General features: G+C 49.5%; 1 protein-coding gene across 6 annotated transcripts in view; it reads right to left on the minus strand.

The window, feature by feature from the left end:
* The window catches only part of ZMYM3 (zinc finger MYM-type containing 3), a 451,345-nt gene that overhangs the window by 143,163 nt on the left and 289,892 nt on the right, over window positions 1-18,290 (minus strand). For 5 of the 6 annotated variants that reach the window (XM_078640225.1, XM_078640224.1, XM_078640229.1 and 2 more), the window contains one exon: window positions 17,604-17,707. In XM_078640225.1, coding sequence (XP_078496351.1) covers window positions 17,604-17,707 — 104 coding nt within the window. Of the gene's footprint in view, window positions 1-17,603; window positions 17,708-18,089; window positions 18,237-18,290 lie in introns of all 6 variants that reach the window. The other variant, XM_078640230.1, reaches the window with a different exon arrangement.

Consider the following 18,290-nt stretch of genomic DNA (forward strand, 5'->3'; position numbering starts at 1 on the left):
GGGTTCAAGGGAAGGGCAGCTCAACTGTTCCTTCCCCAGGTCTGCTCTGGAGGGTCCCCCTGAGCCCAGAAACTCAACTTGATCAAGTTCAAGCTCTTTAGGCTCAGTTTCCCTCAGCTCTTCTAGATCAGCCTCCTCAGAGACTTGATCCTCAACCTGGGGCAAGGGGGAAGGCAAAGCCTTACCCTTACTGCTCTTCTTCTTGGAAGGTGTCTGGTCCATAATTTCAGGATCCAGCACCTGTTCAGTGGGGCATTTTCTGGCCTGTGACCTAGTCACAGCAAGCACATGTGCTGGCAAGCCTAACATCTCCATGTGAGTCCTCTGCTCCACTTCTGACCATTGTGATGACTCCAAATCATTGCCCAACAAACAATCAACTGGGAGGTCTGAACTGACTACAACTTTCTTTTGTCCCTTCACTCCACCCCAGGAGAAAGCCACAATTGCCACACTATGACTAGTAGTGACATTGCTGGCATTGGTCACCAGGAAATCAGTACCTGGCATGATCTGTCCAGGGTCCACAAAGTTAGGTGTCACCATGGTGACACTGGCACAAGTGTCCCTATAGGCCTGAGCCATTTTGCCATTAATCAAAGGTGTCTGCCTGTATTTGCCCAAGGTATTGGGACTTATTTCAGGGGACATATCTATATCCCCTGTACAGACAAGGACAGCCTGAGTGAGTGTGCCAACTAAGTTGTCAGACCCCTCAGTACCCAAGGTTAACCCAACTAATGCCTTGGGAGTGACACTACCACTACTGACTGTACTAGGGGGTGCAGTTGCTTTAGGAGCTGTAGTGGCAGGAGTTTGTCCTCCTCCTCTTTTGGTGCACTCACTAAACCAGTGAGATTTACTTTTGCAGTACTGGCACCACCTTTTTGACTGGCCTTCTTGAGTCTTCTTCTTCTGGGAAGCCTGACCCCCACCCTCTTTGGTTTGTTGGGGACCGGGTGAAGACTTCTGGTCATTTTGCTCATTCTTAACATTACCCTTCTGGTCTGCTTTCTTCTGACCACCCTGGTTCTGGTTCTGGTTCTGCTTGATCCTTGTCCTGACCCATTTGTCTGCCTTCTTTCCCAATTCTTGGGGAGAGGTCAGATCTGAATCAACAAGGTGCTGGTGCAGCAACTGGTTCTGACAATTGTTCAAAATTTGTTCTCTCATCATTAGATTATACAATCCTGTGTAATCTGTAACCTTGCTACCCAGCAACCAGCCCTCCAAAGCCTTAGTGGCACAATCCACAAAATCAGACCAGTCCTGAGACTGAGTTTTCTGGGTGTCTCTGAACAGCAACCTGTACTGCTCAGTGGTTAAACCAAACCCATCAACCAGTGTATTCTTCAGGACCTGGTAATTGTTAGCATCCTCCACTCTTGTAGTGAGGAGCTTATCTCTACCTTTACCATCAAAGGAGAGCCACAGTATAGCTGCCCACTGACTCTGGGGAATGTTCTGCACAGTGCAGGCCCTCTCCAGAGCAGCCATCCATTTCTGGATGTCATCCCCTTGCTTAAAGGGGGGCACTATTTTAGTCAGGTGTTTAGTATCTAAACCCTTCTCTCTATCTCTTGGGAGATTGCTGCCACCAGTGGGAGCTAGCCCACTCATCTGCTGCTCTCTTGCCAGGGCAAGCTTCTCTTTGGCCAGGGCAATTTCTTCCCTTTCAATCCTCAGTTCAGCTTGTCTCATCCTAGCTTCATGCTCCTTTCTCTGAGGGGAAGTAAATCTCCTCTGTGGAGGATTCCTTCTCCCCTGAGAAGAGGCATTAGAGTGCAGAGATCTATTGGAGTCCCTAGAAAGAGATCTATCTCTCCTAACTCCAAGGTTAGGCCCACTTCGGGTTAGTACTGGGGGGCCCCCAGATCCTAGCCCAAGTAAGTCTAAGTTGGTCCTAGTTAGCCTTCTGACTACCTCAAGACCTTTGTCTACCTCATCCCCAGAGAGTACCTCCTGATCCTCCTCCTCAACTGCTGAATCAGTGTTGGGGAGGTCTGGATCCCCAGAGGTTCCCTCTAAGGCTGGCATGCTCTCATGTAACTGAGAGAGCTTTCTGGCATCATATGTCTCTAAGAGACCTATCAGAAAGGGAATGGTGGGGTTAGACCCCTGCTTCAGTTTCCTGGAGACACAGAGTTGCCTCATCTCCTGAAAATTGAGAGCTGCATATCTTGAAGTGACCTGTGGAGGGTCAACACTGACCAGGGGAGTCTCAGTAGAGTCCCCCTGAGTCGACATGCTTTTCTAGTGAGGTGTAAGTGGTGCACTTACCTACACTATATGTTTGCCTACTGATCCCTTGCTAGAGTTGTAGTTTAGGGTGTGCTAGGCCCTAGGAGCTACAACAGCTGGTTCAGTAGAACTCAGAGTATTCTAAGCTAAGTTATATGTACCTTTAGTACTTATGTGATCTTTCACAAGATATTCTTAGGGCATGTGTGGTAAAACAACAGCAAGCTCAAATCCCAACCGCTGCTCACCAATGTGAGAAGTTGGCCTGATGTGCAGTGTTCACTATTCTAGTGATCACTATATATCAGTCCAAACAACCCTTATTGATGATTGGTTGTAAGTCAACCTTATAGACCAGCTATCCTAGTAGCATGGATACGAGCAGTCTAAGGCTAAGACTCTAGAGGGCGTGTTAAGCCAGCTGTTTTACCATCACATTACCCCTTGAACACCCAGTGAAAGGACACCACACAAGTGTTATGAAAATAAACAATGTATTTATTAGAATCACAACAACCCTGTACTCTTTATGAGGACAGGGTGCTAGGCACACAACAAAACTCTTACGAAAATACTTAAGTTAGCACGGTATACACAAATGCCCGAGGGGCACGAAAAACCATATACTTTAAAAGTGGAATGCGAATTACTAGCAGGTAAGTAACAGTTCTAATAGGCTTTGGAATCGCTAGGACTGGACTAGGGAATCGTTAGATTACTACTAGGAGGCCCAGGGGACTCGGGTGCAGAGTGTGCACTCTCACGCGGGATGCGGGACAAAGTCTATGGAAGCTAGAATTCACAAAGTTAGTGTTCACGGGCGAACCCGACCTGGTAGGAAGAAAACGACAGTGGATCCTGACCCTAGGATAGTGAGGCTATGCTGGGACACCGAAGTGCCGAAGTTACCTAGCCCAGGGGCTGCAGCTGCATAGGTCTGAAAAGACGTCGGGGATATCGTTGCCGGACCAGGAGCCTGGAAGAAGGAAGTTGCTGGCAGGCGACCAGTGAAGGAAAGTTCGATGGATCCAAGCCTGGATCAAGGAAGAAGAAACCTGAAAGCAGAGGGGACCAAGTTCTTGAATCACTAGCCAGTGATTAAGTGGGCACCAGGATGGCACCGGGCGAAGTCACCGCAGTCAGGTGAGTGGGCGCTGCTGGGCTCTGCAGTCTCTCGGACCAGGAGGCGTTGTCGGCGACCAGGATGGAGGTGCGAGCTGTCCCACGAAGGATGAAGTCGTTGGCGTCGAAGTTACCCAGGATTGGGCAACAAGCCTTGGCTAATTCAAGCCCACGCGGTGGACTCAAAATGGCGTCTTGAGTGGACCAGGAGGGTCCGGGGTGCTCCTCTTCTGGAAGGGAGCAAGGGCTAGTCTGGAGCAACCAGACTAGCAGCAGAAATGTCGTCGGGCGTCGTCAGGAAGGCCACAAGCCAACGGGCTAGTAGCCAAACAACGCGGTGAGCAGCGGAAAGCAGAAGGGCCCCACGCAGATCGTGGAGATGCTGGGGGGCTGCACTTCGGAGCTGGAGCTGCTCAGAGTCGGGGCTTCTCGGACCCCAAAGCACTCACCAGTAGATTACTCGGCGGGCTTGCTGGAAAGAAGTCGTGCAGTCTTGCAGATGGCCGGTCCCTTGAGGTCTCGTCGCACCCACGGTTCTCAGCTGGGCTGTAGAGGTGGGTAGAGGTCAGAGGTGCCAGGGAAGCCGGTTCTCGTCGAGCTGGGCAGTCGGATTCCGGAGGAAGGACTTACAGCAGACCGCAGTGTTCTTGGATGGTGCCTGCGGATGCAGGGTGACTACTCCTTAGTCACAAGGGAGAAATCTTAGGAAGAAGTCTTGAGTTCCTTTCGCAGAAAGTAGTTTCAGAATTCAAAGATGATCTGATTTGGAAGGGGGCCAGTCTCTACCTTTATCCTGTAAAAAGGGGCTGGCACGCGACTAAGTCCTGCCCTATGGGTGGGACTAGGAGGGGGGTGGTTACACCCACTTCCTTGGCGGGCTTTTCCCCAGCACAGGGTCTGGAGTGACCCTGGAACTGGTTCCAGCCAGCCTATGCACAGTGAGCACCGGGGTGCCACGTGCAGTCACCTTCCTCTAAAGCCCTGCCTACCTACAATACACAAAACCCTGTCTGGGACGGTGCTGGCACCGCCCCTGGCAGGAAACCCTTTGTCCTTATCTCCTGCTCTGGGAGGACTCCCAGCAGCAGGAGGGCAGACTTGTGTCTCGGTGGCAGCATCCATTTTGTGGATGCTAAGGCTCTGTCTGACTTTTAACCGGGTTATAGGTTACAGGCATGTCGTGTCCCTCTAGAAGGGTGGAATGCTAACCCCGTCGCCAGAATTGGCGAGGGGTTAGTATTCCAATTCGTATGACACCTTACTCGACATGTTTTGATAAAGCGATACCAGAGTTGGCACATAACCGCGAGGATTATAATGCACTTAAGAGTATATGGTATGCGATATCATGGAAACGGCTAAGGGATGGATCCCGAAAGCCGCAGGCAGGCTCAGCTCATGCCAGAGCACCATCTCACACGATTCCAAGCACTCTGCCTTCAGGATTGTTAAGGCCTGCCATAGGAGTGACTGATAGGAGATCTGTGTGTCCATTTTAGGGTTAGATATAGGTATACTATATCTAAAGCAAAGGGTGAGTACACCACCTTGCCCCAGCTGTCGTGCAGCCAGTTGTGTCAGTTTAGTTAGTCAGCCCAGGGGTGGCATAATACATGCTTCAGCCCCTGGGAGACTTCTGGGTACACCTCAGCCCTGGGTACAGGGACTTGGAGAGGGCCCAGTGCCAATTCAGTACCTGAGTACAATTTGGATAGAGAGAACACAAGTCTGCCCTCCTGCTGCTGGGAGTCCTCCCAGAGCAGGAGATAAGGACAAAGGGTTTCCTGCCAGGGGCGGTGCCAGCACCGTCCCAGACAGGGTTTTGTGTATTGTAGGTAGGCAGGGCTTTAGAGGAAGGTGACTGCACGTGGCACCCCGGTGCTCACTGTGCATAGGCTGGCTGGAACCAGTTCCAGGGTCACTCCAGACCCTGTGCTGGGGAAAAGCCCGCCAAGGAAGTGGGTGTAACCACCCCCCTCCTAGTCCCACCCATAGGGCAGGACTTAGTCGCGTGCCAGCCCCCTTTTACAGGATAAAGGTAGGAACTGGCCCCCTTCCAAATCAGATCATCTTTGAATCCTGAAACTACTTTCCACGAAAGGAACTCAAGACTTCTTCCTAAGATTTCTCCCTTGTGACTAAGGAGTAGTCACCCTGCATCCGCAGGCACCATCTTAAGAACACTGCGGTCTGCTGCAAGTCTCTCCTCCGGATCAAGACTGCCCAGCTCGACGAGAACCGGCTTCCCTGGCACCTCTGACCTCTACCTGCATCATCAGTCACGCTGAGATTCGTGGGTGTGACGAGACCTCGAGGGACCGGCCATCTTCAAGACTGCACGACTTCTTTCCAGCAAGCCCGCCGAGTAATTTCCTGGTGAGTGCTTTGGGGTCCGAGAAGCCCCGACCCTGAGCAGCTCCAGCACCGAAGTGCAGCCTCCCAGCATCTCCACGATCTGCGTGGGGCCCTTCTGCTTTTTGCTGCTCACCGCGTTGTTTGGCTACTAGCCCGCTGGCTTGTGGCCTTCTGAACGACGCCCGACGACATTTCTGCTGCTGGTCTGGTTGCTCCAGGCTGGCCCTTGCTCCCTTCCAAAAGAGGAGCACCCCGGACCCTCCTGGTCCACTCAAGACGCCATTTTGAGTCCACCGCGTGGGCTTGAATTAGCCAAGGCTTGTTGCCCAATCCTGGGTAACTTCGACGCCGACAGCTTCATCCATCGTGGGACAGCTCGCCTCTCCATCCTGGTCGCCGACAACGCCTCCTGGTCCGTGAGATCTGCAGAGCCAGCGTCGCCCACTCACCTAGTCGAGGTGACTTCGCCCGGTGCCATCCTGGTGCCCACTTAATCACTGGCTAGTGATTCAAGAACTTGGTCCCCTCTGCTTTCAGGGTTCTTCTTCCTCGATCCAGGCTTGGATCCAACGAACTTTCCTTCACTGGTCGCCTGCCAGCAACTTCCTTCTTCCAATATATTATATAAAAATAAAAATATGAACAAGCAATGGTGTGGTCTACCACTCTCTGAGACTAATAAGTGGTGTGACTTGGGGGGTGCAGTGCAAAAAACCAAAACTATAACGTGGAAACATAATAGAAAAATGTGTCTAAAATTGGATAAAGGAGCATAGAACAAACTTTATTGGAAGATAGAACATAGAAAAAAGAACATAGAACAAACAAAAAAAATCTTTGATCATCCATCGAGTTGTCATTGCATACCCTTTTGTAGTCAGTCCGGGGTCTTTTGTTTTGGCTGGTTTCCTGCCCACTACATACTTACTTTTCCCCTAGACCCTCTGGAACCCTGTTGTTGTTCTGTATTTGTGGGGACTGTTCACAGTTTGGTCTTTAAAGATTCCCCCGGGTCCTACCTTACCGTAGTGTTTATGTAGCTTTAAAAGCCTCCCATAGCAGGCCAGGATCCTCAGTAGTGTGTTTATTGCGGTCAAAGTACTCTGTGATAGCTTGACTAATGGTGTCAGTATACACTGAATCTAGTAATGCTTTTGCATTGAACCTCCAGCTATAAGGGGGTGGCACAGTGTGGCATGGAAAGTAATACTGGGTTGTGATAGGACAGTGTTCTGGGTAAGTGATTCACGGAGCGTGTCCATAGTAATATGTCGTCAGAGCCTAACCAATAATCTATACGGGACAAACTGTTATGTGCTGCTGACATATGCGTGGCCTCCAGCCGCCCACGGTTTCGAGATCCCCAAATATCAGTAAGATGCATATCGGTCATAATATCTTTTAATTTGCCCAGGGCCCTTTTGTGAGGTTCCACTGATGCTCCTGACCTGTCATGATCGTCATGTAGTGCAATATTAAAATCACCCCCCCAAAGCAAGGGGATGTCCGGTAAGTCATGAAGTTTGCGCCATAATGTATGACAAAATTCAGGGTCATCTATATTTGGGCCATATGTATTAATTAAAGCCAGTCTCTGCCCCCTCAGTGTTCCTGTCATAATAACACAGCGCCCCAACTCGTCCGTGATGGTAGCATCTATATTAAATTGCAATCTTTTTTAATCAGTATAATGACCCCTCTAGAGTAGGACAAACTGTGTATTGACTCCACCCACTTGCGCCCGATGTTAGAGTTGGGTACAATATGTGTTTCTTGCAGGAGAGCGATGTCGACTTGCAGCTTGTCAAAGTATGCAAATATTTGCCAATTTTTTCGGGTTATTAAGCCCCCTAACATTCCAAGTTAATAAGTTTAAGTGCTTAGGTTTAAATCTCTCAGAGGTCATCTCTAATCATTGATGCCCATTGTATTAACGTGTAAAGTTTGCAGCATGCACTACTGTCTTTTTCTAGGGAAAAGAATAATGGGGCTGTACATCTCGTTGTGGCTCTGGATTTCAGCGATGTTTCTCAAGTACATTGGCCTGTATAACAGTTCCCAAAACCAACCCTCCCACGCACCACCCACTTTAGCAACCCAACCATGCCAAAGACATTCCCCTGAGCAAAGAAACAGCATAACCTAACTTTGATGGGGGAACACCCGCTTAGGGGGTCCGCCAAGTGCACAAAACTCCATCCACCATAGTGGATGTGGTCAGGTATACATTAGTGACGCAGACTAAACATTTCCTACAACATATGGGTTTCCATATAGTGCCTATACCTGGTTTGTACAATACGCTGTAGCGAAGTGCCCGCCACCCCCCCCCATATAATGCACACAATTGGCAAAGATGTACAATTTGGGGGACCAGACAAACAACATAGCTATAGTTTCTCCATCTGTGTGAATAGTGCAATCACCATACCATAGCCTGCATAAACCTCCCTAGGCTCCACATCCACAGATACAGTACTGTTCATTATTTGAAATCAGCAGGGCCAATCGGGTTCTATTCATGTATGCCTACAGCATCTATCAGCCCTGACAAGATCAGAACAAATATGCAGGGTATAGATACTCCCATCTGAAGAGGGTACCGCCCCCATTCGTGACCTCAAGTACATTAGTTAGTTATTGGACGCCCCAAAAGTTCTGTGTTCTGAGCTAACGCAGGCCTAGCCGATCATAGGTCTGCTCTTAGCCGCCTGCAATAACCTCTGGATGGCGCGGATACTTTAAGCCTAGGTAACTGCACGAGCGTGTCATCAGTTCAATCTGTTATTACAGCGCACACACGCCTTACCAGTCCATAATGTCTGAGATCCAAGGATATCCTTCCCCCCTAAAGGCGCTCACTCCGAGTCTTGGTTCTGCTCCGCTCGCTTTTGGTCTTTACGTTTATAGTTGATTTTTTTAAGGAAGCCTTGTGCTGCTTTTGGTGTCTGGAGAAGCGTAGAGCGGCCCTCGTGTGTAACCCTCAGCCGAGTTGGATAAAGCATAGCGTACTCTATTCCTACTTCTCGCAGTTTCTTTTTCGCTGGGTTGAATTCTTTTAGCGCACGTTGGACTGTCATAGTGAAGTCTGGGTAGAACTTCAATGCTTTCCCCTGGTAGTTGATCTGCTGCTGCTCGCGAGCCAGCCTCAAAATGACATCTCGAGCCCTGTAATTGAGGACACGGGCGATGATGGGTCTCGGAGTGGGGCCGGGCTTCGGTTGCGGGGCAAGGGATCTATGCGCGCGTTCTATCAGGAAGACCGCCGAAAGGTGTACTGCACCAAACACGCTGCGAAGCATTTCCTCCAGATAGGTTTCCATCCGTCCTGTGTTTGTGGACTCTGGAAAACCCGCGAATCTGATGTTATTGCGTCGAGATCTTGCTTCTAAATCCTACGCTTTATTTTTGATAACTTCCAGCAGTTTTTCCATTTCCGTACATTTTTGCGTTGTGCCGTGTGACTCATCATCCACAGCACTAATACGAGTTTCAGCCTCAACAAGACGCTCTCCGTGCTTGTCCAATTTAACGGCCATATTGTCGACCCGTAGGGTGATTTTGAGAAAGTGGATCTATATATACTGGACCAGAATAAGGTACAGTGTGTATAGAGTCCACAAACCCCAGAGGTATAACAGAGATTAAAGTCAGGACTGACCTTACTCTCAAAAGTGGTAGCTTGGTCAAGCAGTAAGGCAGTACCAGAGGACAGTGTAAAGCATTTGTTGTACACACTAAGTCAGCAAAAGGTTTCACACACTCAAGGACTGAACACCAGGCCAATTGTTTTTATATCAACAGATATAGTTGTTTTATTTTTAGAACCAACAGGTATAAAAATATACTTTTCTCGATACTCTCATGTAATTACTTTGCAAAGAGGCAATAAACTTTGTGAACACTGTAGGAGAGTGGGGTCTGCAATCCCATGGTCACCCCAGATTTTTGCTTTTTGCTTCACTGGTTTACGACTATCCCTGGCTGTGGGCCTGCTAATCAGACCCACAGCCTAGCTGTTCTCTCTCTAAATTGACAACCATGTACCTTAGGTGCATTTACCAATTGGTACTGGGCCACCTTATCAGTCCCTGTACAGTATACCTTAGGTATCCAGGGCATAGGTGTACCCAGGGCCTACCAGGGGCTGAAGCATGTATTATGCCACCCCTGGCTGGCCAACTAAACGGACACAACTGGCTGCACGACAGCTGGGGCAAGGTGGTGTAATCACCCTTTGCTTTAGATATAGTTCCCTATATCTAAACCTAAAATGGACACATATATTCCTATCAGTCACTCCTATGGAAGGCCTTATCAATCCTGAAGGCAGAGTGCTTGGAATTATGTGAGATGGTGCTCTGGCATGAGCTGAGCCCGTTTGCAGCTTGCGGAACCAAGTCCTAATAGCTGTTCCATGATAACGCTATACCATATACTCTTAAGTGCATTATAATCCTCGCGGTTAAATGCCAACTCTGGTATAACATTATCAAAACATGTCGAGTAAGGTGTCATACGATTTGGAATACTACCCCCTCGCCAATTCTGGCGACGGGGGTAGCATTCCACCCTTCTAGAGGGACACGACATGTATGTAACTGAGAACCCCGGTTAAAGTTTACTCGAGCCTTGGCATCACAAAATGGATGCTGCCACCACAGACACAAGTCTGACCTCCTGCTGCTGGGAGTCCTTCCAGCGAGGGCGGCTTGGACAAAGGATTTCCTGCTTTGGGAGGTGCTAGCACCACCCCAGACAGGATTTTGTGTATTGGGTAGGGTAGGCTTGAAAGGAATGAGACATGCCTGGGGCACACAAGGTGTCCTGTGCATACACCGGTTCCAACCAGTTGCTGGGGCATCCCTGCCCCAGCTCTGGCGGGAAACCGGACAAAGGATAGGGGGTGTAACCACCCCCCTTCCTGGTCCCACCCAGGGGAGGGACCTAGTCAGTAGTGCAGCCCCCTTTAGCAGGATAAAGGTAGGAGCTGGTCCCATTCCAAATCAGATTATCCTGAACTATTCAACAAGAAGAAACTCTGGCCTTCGACGTTCTGCTCCACAGAAGACAGAAGAATCTCCCTTGTGGACAAGGAGTGTCCACCCTGCACAAGCAGGCACCATCAAGCGTCCAGCGGCTTCCCTTTGTCGTCTTCCCTCGAGGATCCAGACTTCAGAGCCCGACGAGACCCGGATTCCCAGACCTCTCCGACCTCAACTCACATCTGCAGCAAAGCTGAGACCCGTGGGTGCGACGAGACACGTGGGACCGGCCATCTTGGAAGAAACTGCACTTCGCTTCCAGCACGACTCCCGAGGTAAACTCGACCAAGTGCTTTGGGGACTGAGAAGCCCCAGCCCCGAGAAGCCCCTGCACCGAAGATCAGCCCTCCAGCATCCACGAGATCTGCGTGGGGCCCTTCTGCTTGGTTCCTGCTCGACGCGTTGTCTGGTCACTTGCCGGCTGGCTAGTGGCCTCCTAGACGACGAACTTTGAAATCTTTGCTGCTGGTCTGGTTGCTCCAGACTGGCCCTTGCTCCCTTCCAAAAGAGGGGCACCCCGGACTCTCCTAGTCCGCACCACATACCTTTACAAAACACTACTGTGTTGATGTGCATTCCAAGCAGCAAGCTGCTGTAGGGCAGGCTGTTCTCAAGACACTTTTTCAGGTTTCTGCAGCTGGCACGGGCAACCGCCGCTGATGGAGGGACTGCTATGTATTCTATGCTAAGATATGAATTTAGCAGCCCACATGCCTCGAACTGAATATGCTACTTACCAGTATGCATCTGTTCTTGGCATGTAGGGCTGCTAACATTCATATCGCCCACCCTCCTCCCCGGTGCCTGTCGCAGCTGCAGATGTACTATTGTATTCAGTCATTAGCATGGACATCCTTTACACTTTTCACTCCATCTTCTGCCACAATGGCGAAAAACAATCTGGGGATGGAGCCGATGCCCATGCGCACTGTAGTCCAGGGGAGGAGCCACCTATCTCAGGATACTTCGAAGACTCTTCCAGGACAACAATGTGCGATCATCCGGACCCAACACTAGGCGGCGATCTAATGCTAACTTTGCTAAGATATGAATTTAGCAGCCCACATGCCTCGACCATGATTTGTCGTGCCCCTAGGGCACCATTGTGATTTTGTGCAACTTATCGTATTTTTCAGAAGAGATTGTCATGTGCTTAGCCCTCTGACCTCATAAAGAGTTCAGAGGTGTTTGTTATTAATAAATATACTGTTTATTTTCATAACAACCTGTGTGGTGTCCTTTCATCTGGTATTCAAGGGGTTATATTGTGGTAAAACAGCTGGCTTCACATGCCAAAAGAGTTTAGCCTAAGACTGCTTTGTCCATGCTACCATTAGGATAGCTGGTCTATAAGGTTGACTTACAACCAATCACCATAAGGGTTGTTTGGACTGATACAAGGTGATCACTAGAACTAGTGAGCATCATATATCAGGCCAACTTCTCACAAACACAATAGATACAGGGGTTGCAGTAGGCAACACAATTCTAAACCCACTATAGAATTGAGCTCAATGGGTTTATCATCATATATGTACAGTTTATTACTTTTTAGATTACTTTGGTAGTTCCAGGACTGGATCCTAGGTTCAGTCCTGGGGTCTAAGCTGAAACCAATTTAGTAAATTCGTTTTAGTTATGGTAGTGATTTTTCAGGAATACAAAGCGGTTTTAAAAGTTTACACTTTGAAACTTTTCAATGAAAAACTGGCAATGTTATCCAATGGGAGAAAATTCAGGTTACAGGTAAAGTACGATATTGTTACTTTTGTAACCCAGCACTGGTCTCCTGGGTCCAGCACTGGGGTCTCAACTTAAAACAGGTGAGTAATTGCGTTTCGGTATTTCGTATGATTTTTACAGAATATTTCAAATTTCCAAAAGTAGATAGAAGAAATTTCATGCGCACTGTAGTCCAGGGGAGGAGCCACCTATCTCGTGATACTTCGAAGACTCTTCCAGGACAACAATGTGCAATCATCCGGACCCAACACTAGGCGGCGATCTATGCAATAGATATGAATTTAGCAGCCCACATGCCTCGAACATACAGATTACTAGTAAACCCGGTATGGATTACTTTTGCGGTTCAGTACTGGGCTGAAAGGTACAGTACTGGCCTCTCCCCTGATCACACGTGAGTACTTCGGAATTCGGGTGATTTTATATGAATATTTTTAGTTTCCAAAACTTCACACTTAGAAGATTTTTCGAGTCACACCAGTCAATGTTATCCAATGGCAGGTAAGTGAGTTATCGGTTTCCAGCGGAGTACTTGTCTGGTGAAGCTAGGGTTCTGGGCATAGACTCAGGGGTCCCCCAGGGTCAGATAAGTACAGTTGGTTCACCCCCAGCGGCACAGGGGCGGCCGGGTGCAGAGGTAGTTAGGCCCAATGTTATCCAATGAGGGAAAGGGGGCCTCCGGTTGGTGGCTGCTGGCTAGCAGGCCACGCGGCTGTGGGAGCTGGGCTCCTGGTCACTTGCTCAGGGCAATTGGGGAAGTAGGATAGGGTACAGGTTGCACTGCCAGGGGCACTCGGGCGGCTGGGTGCAGGGTGCTTTTGAGCCGTCGGGCACTCAATGTTATTCAATTATGCAGGGCAAAGGCTCGGTCCATCTTAAAACCTGCTTACGTCCCTATCCTAATGCCAGGTCATTGCGCTCAAACTCCCAGTTTCTCCTAGTCACTCCTAGGTCTAAGAGAACCTGAAAGGGAGGGAAAACTTTTGAAGTTTGCGCTTCTCAGCAATGGAATAAGCTCCCTTTGTCCCTCCGAGCATGTCCATCTGAATCTCTATTCCGTAAGGCCCTCGAAACCCATCTTTTTGATCTATAACTGTCTTATATTTGCCCACTGCTTCCAGATTCATTAGCGCCGGGACGTCCCGTTGGGGCAGCTGCTCGCTTTACAAAATACACAAATAAATAAATAAATGGGGTACTGGAAAAGGGAACAAAGGCTGCAGGTTCGGGGAAGAAGGATCTTCTGGAGCGACCAACACTTCGAGGGGTAAGTTGGGATTTTGGAGGATAGGTAGGCCCCCAGGAGTTAGGCACAGGGGGCCGTGGGGCGCCGGGGTGTCTTTTGAGGTTGGGAAATCTTACCCCCTGCTGGTCGTAGTTGGAGGGGTCCACTGTCCTGAGGCTGCAGGCGTCGTCGGGGTCGTCGAGGAGGGTCTTTGGGCACTGGACTTCGGGTCCCATTTGCCGGGGGGACGTCCTCGTGGTCCTGGATCACTCTGGCACGGGCCGGGCTCGGCGGTGGCAGAGTGGGCTGGTCCGGAGCTTCCTGGCAGGCACTAGGAGTGTTGTTGCAGCAGAGCCTCTGCTGATGGGAGTCCCAGGCTTTAAGAGGGTCAAGGCAGGCAGGTCCTCTGGGTGTCATAAGGTTGCTGTCCGCAGGAGTCGTCGGGATTAGGCAGGAGCAGGTTCTAGGATCGACAGGCTGGTAGGGCTGGGGCCAAGTTAGTTGCTGTTGTTGTTGTCCTGTTAGCAGCTTCCAGAGTGGGGGTCAGGACTGGTGGGAGCCAGTTGCTGGATACAGCAAGTGGCCTGGAGAAGCTCACAGAGGCGGCAGGCCTTTGAAGCTCCCCCCGCCCATCCTGGGAGAGGAGACCTAGCACCTCGCCCAGGATGTGTATTGTTGCAGGCCCAGGAGAGCGGGGGGCTCTCCAAACAGGGGTCCAGCAACATGTCTGCTGTGTGGCAGCCTCTGCAGCCACTCAGCCCAGACGTGGATTGTAGGCTAGGTTTTCAGGGGGTATCTCTAAGGTGCTGTGGAGTTCGTAATGACAACCTCGAAGCACCATATACTCTTAATGGCATCACTGCACTTACAGTGCCCGGGAATGGCCCTGGGTACTGTAGGGGCACAGGGCTCATGCCCCGGTGCCCTCACCTCTGGCATAGGGCACCCAGCTAGAGGGGTGACTGAAGTATGCCAGGGCAGTGAGTTTGTGCGCATGGCGCACAGGGATGTGTGCCGTGTCGATTCTTGCTTTAGTTCTGTATTTAGACACTCCGCCTGCAAAGGCAGTGTGTGGGTGTCAGGGTACAGGGCCCCTGAGGGTGGCACAATAAGTGGTGCAGCCCACAGGGGTCTTCTCTGGTCACCAGGCCCTGGGTACCATTTACTGGGGGCTGACAGGTGGCCAGAGATGTCAATTGGGTTTTAGTTGTAATACAGTTTTAGGGAAAGAACAAAGGCCCTGGGTACCTGTTTGGCAGGAGCCCAGGGCACACTCAGTCAAAGCACATCAACAGTCAGAAAAAAGTGGGGGCATACCAATGCAAGAAAGATGGCACTTTCTCACATTGCGTGCTGCATTTTCAGTTTCAAGTTTGGTATCCGAATTCGCTGTCGCACCCCTGGTGTTCCTTTTCAAATGGTAGTTTGGACTGTTGCTTGTCCAGCTTCCCCATTGTTGTGTTATTAAGCACTGCAGTCTTGGAAGTAAAGTATCGACTATGGCCTTGGTGCACGTGTGGTGGTGTGTAGTTACCGCTCCTCAAAGGGTGGACGTCCTACTACTTGGACCCTTCAGGCGCTAAGCGATCGTCACTCCACAGGATAGCACACGACCAACCATCAGTAGGAACGGCGCGTGACCGGTAGTGATGCGCCACTTCAGGACCAGCTCCCCTCGCCAGAGACGGATCAACCGGCGAAAGGGCTAAATACGCAGCCACTCCGCAGACACCCATTCAGGATTTAACAGCATGTCTGGAAAAGTACGCACTATATCTTAACCTCCATATGAGATTTGCCGTTTTTTGACCTCCCAGTTTCGAGCACGATGCAATGGGCGTGAGAATCACAGCACAGTCACATGAGCTGGGAATAAAGACATCGTCAGCGGGAGTTTCGCATTTTAAGTCACACACAGTGAGGCAGGGCGCAATTTGATCTCCAACCCAGGTGCCACGCTATCCTGAAGCTCCGCTATTAATGGCTCCGTGCCCGCTTCACATAGCAACGGTTGCCGCCATTACCTCTGCCCGCCATTTTATGCCATTGGCAGGAGTCTCCACCATAAGCATCCCACGTCTCCATTCAGTGCCTTCAGTGCGCCATGGCAATACAGTGAGAGCTCTTACCCAGCTTTCGCACGATGAACAGAGCGTACACTCACCGCAATGTGTCACACCTCCGTGCTCCGCTCCGTGTCTGCTCCAATTGACCCACACTTCAGGGCGCCGCCATTTTGCACATTGCCAAGCACCGCGCGCGCCCGGCTATCTTTTACAAATTACCAGCGTTTACTGCGTGCTGCCAGTCTCTCATTCATCTCGCCAGGGTCAATATCTTCTGACCTGTAGTCCTGCCATTTGCGGTCAATTTCGTGTCTGCTGAACGCTCTTTTTATCGCATTTTGGGCCTGACCGGCGGAGCTGACTTAGAAGGCAGCCATTCCGCAGTGTGCCCTCTAGCGCCCCCTAGCACTGCAGTTTGTTTTTAACAAGATTCCACGAAGATCAGTTCAGGATCCGTATCGAAGAGTGCAGAAAATAAAAATAACTGACACTAGGGCACTAGGATGGCACTTTATTGCTCCGTTGATGTAATGTCTGGGGTGGCACCAAACATTGAGACCGAGCCAAATGTTACCTATCGGCTAAGGAGAGCCATTGCAAAATGTCCGCATTCAGTCTTACGCCAGGACATACACGTGAAAAATCCAGGCGGTGGAGAATCTGCAGGTAGAAATCTCCATCGGTATATAGCAGCTCCACAGGTTAGGGTGGCTGGTTTGGGCCTGGAGAAACCACAAAACTTGTGGTATTCTCTGGGTAATTGTTGGATGAGGATGGCAGCCCCAGAGAACGAGATGTAGCACATCATGCTTGAACCTTTCCAGAGCAAAATCAGCTTTCTCAACCAACAGGACAGAGCCATCAAACGGCATGTCTATTAGGCTGGGTTGAGCATCACCTGAAAAACCAGTGGACAGTTAGCAGGCATGATGGCAGATTACAGCAGATGGAGATATGTGTAGTCAGTCAGGGAATAACACAGAACCTATAGCAAATTAAAGTTAAATGCCTGTGTTGCAGAAGAAACACAAATCTAAATGAATATAGTGTCTCAAAAAGCACACACAAAAATGTAACACTTTTTCAGAAGATTTATGCTTAACCTATTTTTGAAAGTATTCTGGTATCCTGTACAAAAGCAAACTGTTTTTACTGCTACAAAGAAGACATCTTTATGAAAAAGCAAAGGTTATTTTCCATCCTGCAAGACTGCTTCGTATTCGGTCAACCACCAACAGAGACCATTGCACATTTTTATCTCACCCACAGGTTCTTTGTTACACGGGCAGCCCTCCTTACAAATGAAACACTGTAGTCTCTAGATAGCTCACAAAGAACCCATTTACACTCTCCGATCCGACTCATACATCAACATGTGCAGGTACAACAAAAGTTTACCTCTTTCTATCACAATTACCAAAGTGACTCAGGAAATGGGATAAAGTCTGGGGGAAATGGAATGCGTATAGAGGCAAGATCTGCACCTCCTCATCAGATCGGGAGAGTGAGTCACCAGAATTATTAATTGATATTCCTGAAGTGGGTGCGAGGGAGCAATGCATGGGATGTTTAGTGACAAGAATGATCGTTGTCGAGATCCAATGATTTTACATATGTCAGTACTGTACTATGCTATATTATAATGTGCAATAAAAAGATTTAAAAAAATTACCAAAGAAGTCACTCCCTGAGGAATTCTGCCAATCATTCGTCTTAAAATAAATCAAATTGGAGACCCAGGGGGTAACAATGTAGCAAGAAAGTAGTAATGGGTAACAGAAAGGTAGCACCGCAATAGTATCTCACCTTCCGGTGGGCTTTAGGTACGTCCTGCTCTGCTGGTACTTCGTCTGGAGGAACAATGCCGCAGTCAAAGAGGAAGTCCACGCTTGGGTTTATGTCTAGTGAATCTAAAAAGAAAGGACATTTATGATATGTCTATATATATATATATTTATATACATAAATATATTGAGCTATCTCTTAGCACACAGATCCCTAGACTAGCCTTTTGCCGGAGTGGAAGGTGCCATTCAAAAGCTTTCATCGCTCTTCAATGGCCAAGCCCTTCCCACAAATACAGCGGATGTCGTTCAGAGCAGCTACGTTTGTCACTCCCATGAAGTGATACACAAACTGGGGAGTGTCACTTCAACAACGCTGCACCAGCTGCCATCATTGGTGGATTAGGTGGCGGGCAGGGTTCACCTCAGTGGGCCCCTTAGGGGACACGAGGGATACCCTTTTGCCCCAGCGAAGTCTTCCTGTAGCGCATGGTATGAAGGTACTCACTCTTGGGGAAGTCAGCCTCCAGGTCCTGCCCGGGCTCCTCCAGGACATTGGCCATCTTGACAGCCATGGCAAGCACATCATCTCTTGCTGGCCCAAACAGGTCACAGTCCTCAAGAAGCCCCTCTCCACTCTGATCACTGGCCAGGTCTGTGAATACAAAGCCCTGGTCAGAAGGTGTCAGACATCTTCTTAGACGACGAG

This window comes from Lissotriton helveticus, chromosome 4_2, assembly GCF_964261635.1.
Source record: "Lissotriton helveticus chromosome 4_2, aLisHel1.1, whole genome shotgun sequence".
Taxonomy (NCBI): domain Eukaryota; kingdom Metazoa; phylum Chordata; class Amphibia; order Caudata; family Salamandridae; genus Lissotriton; species Lissotriton helveticus.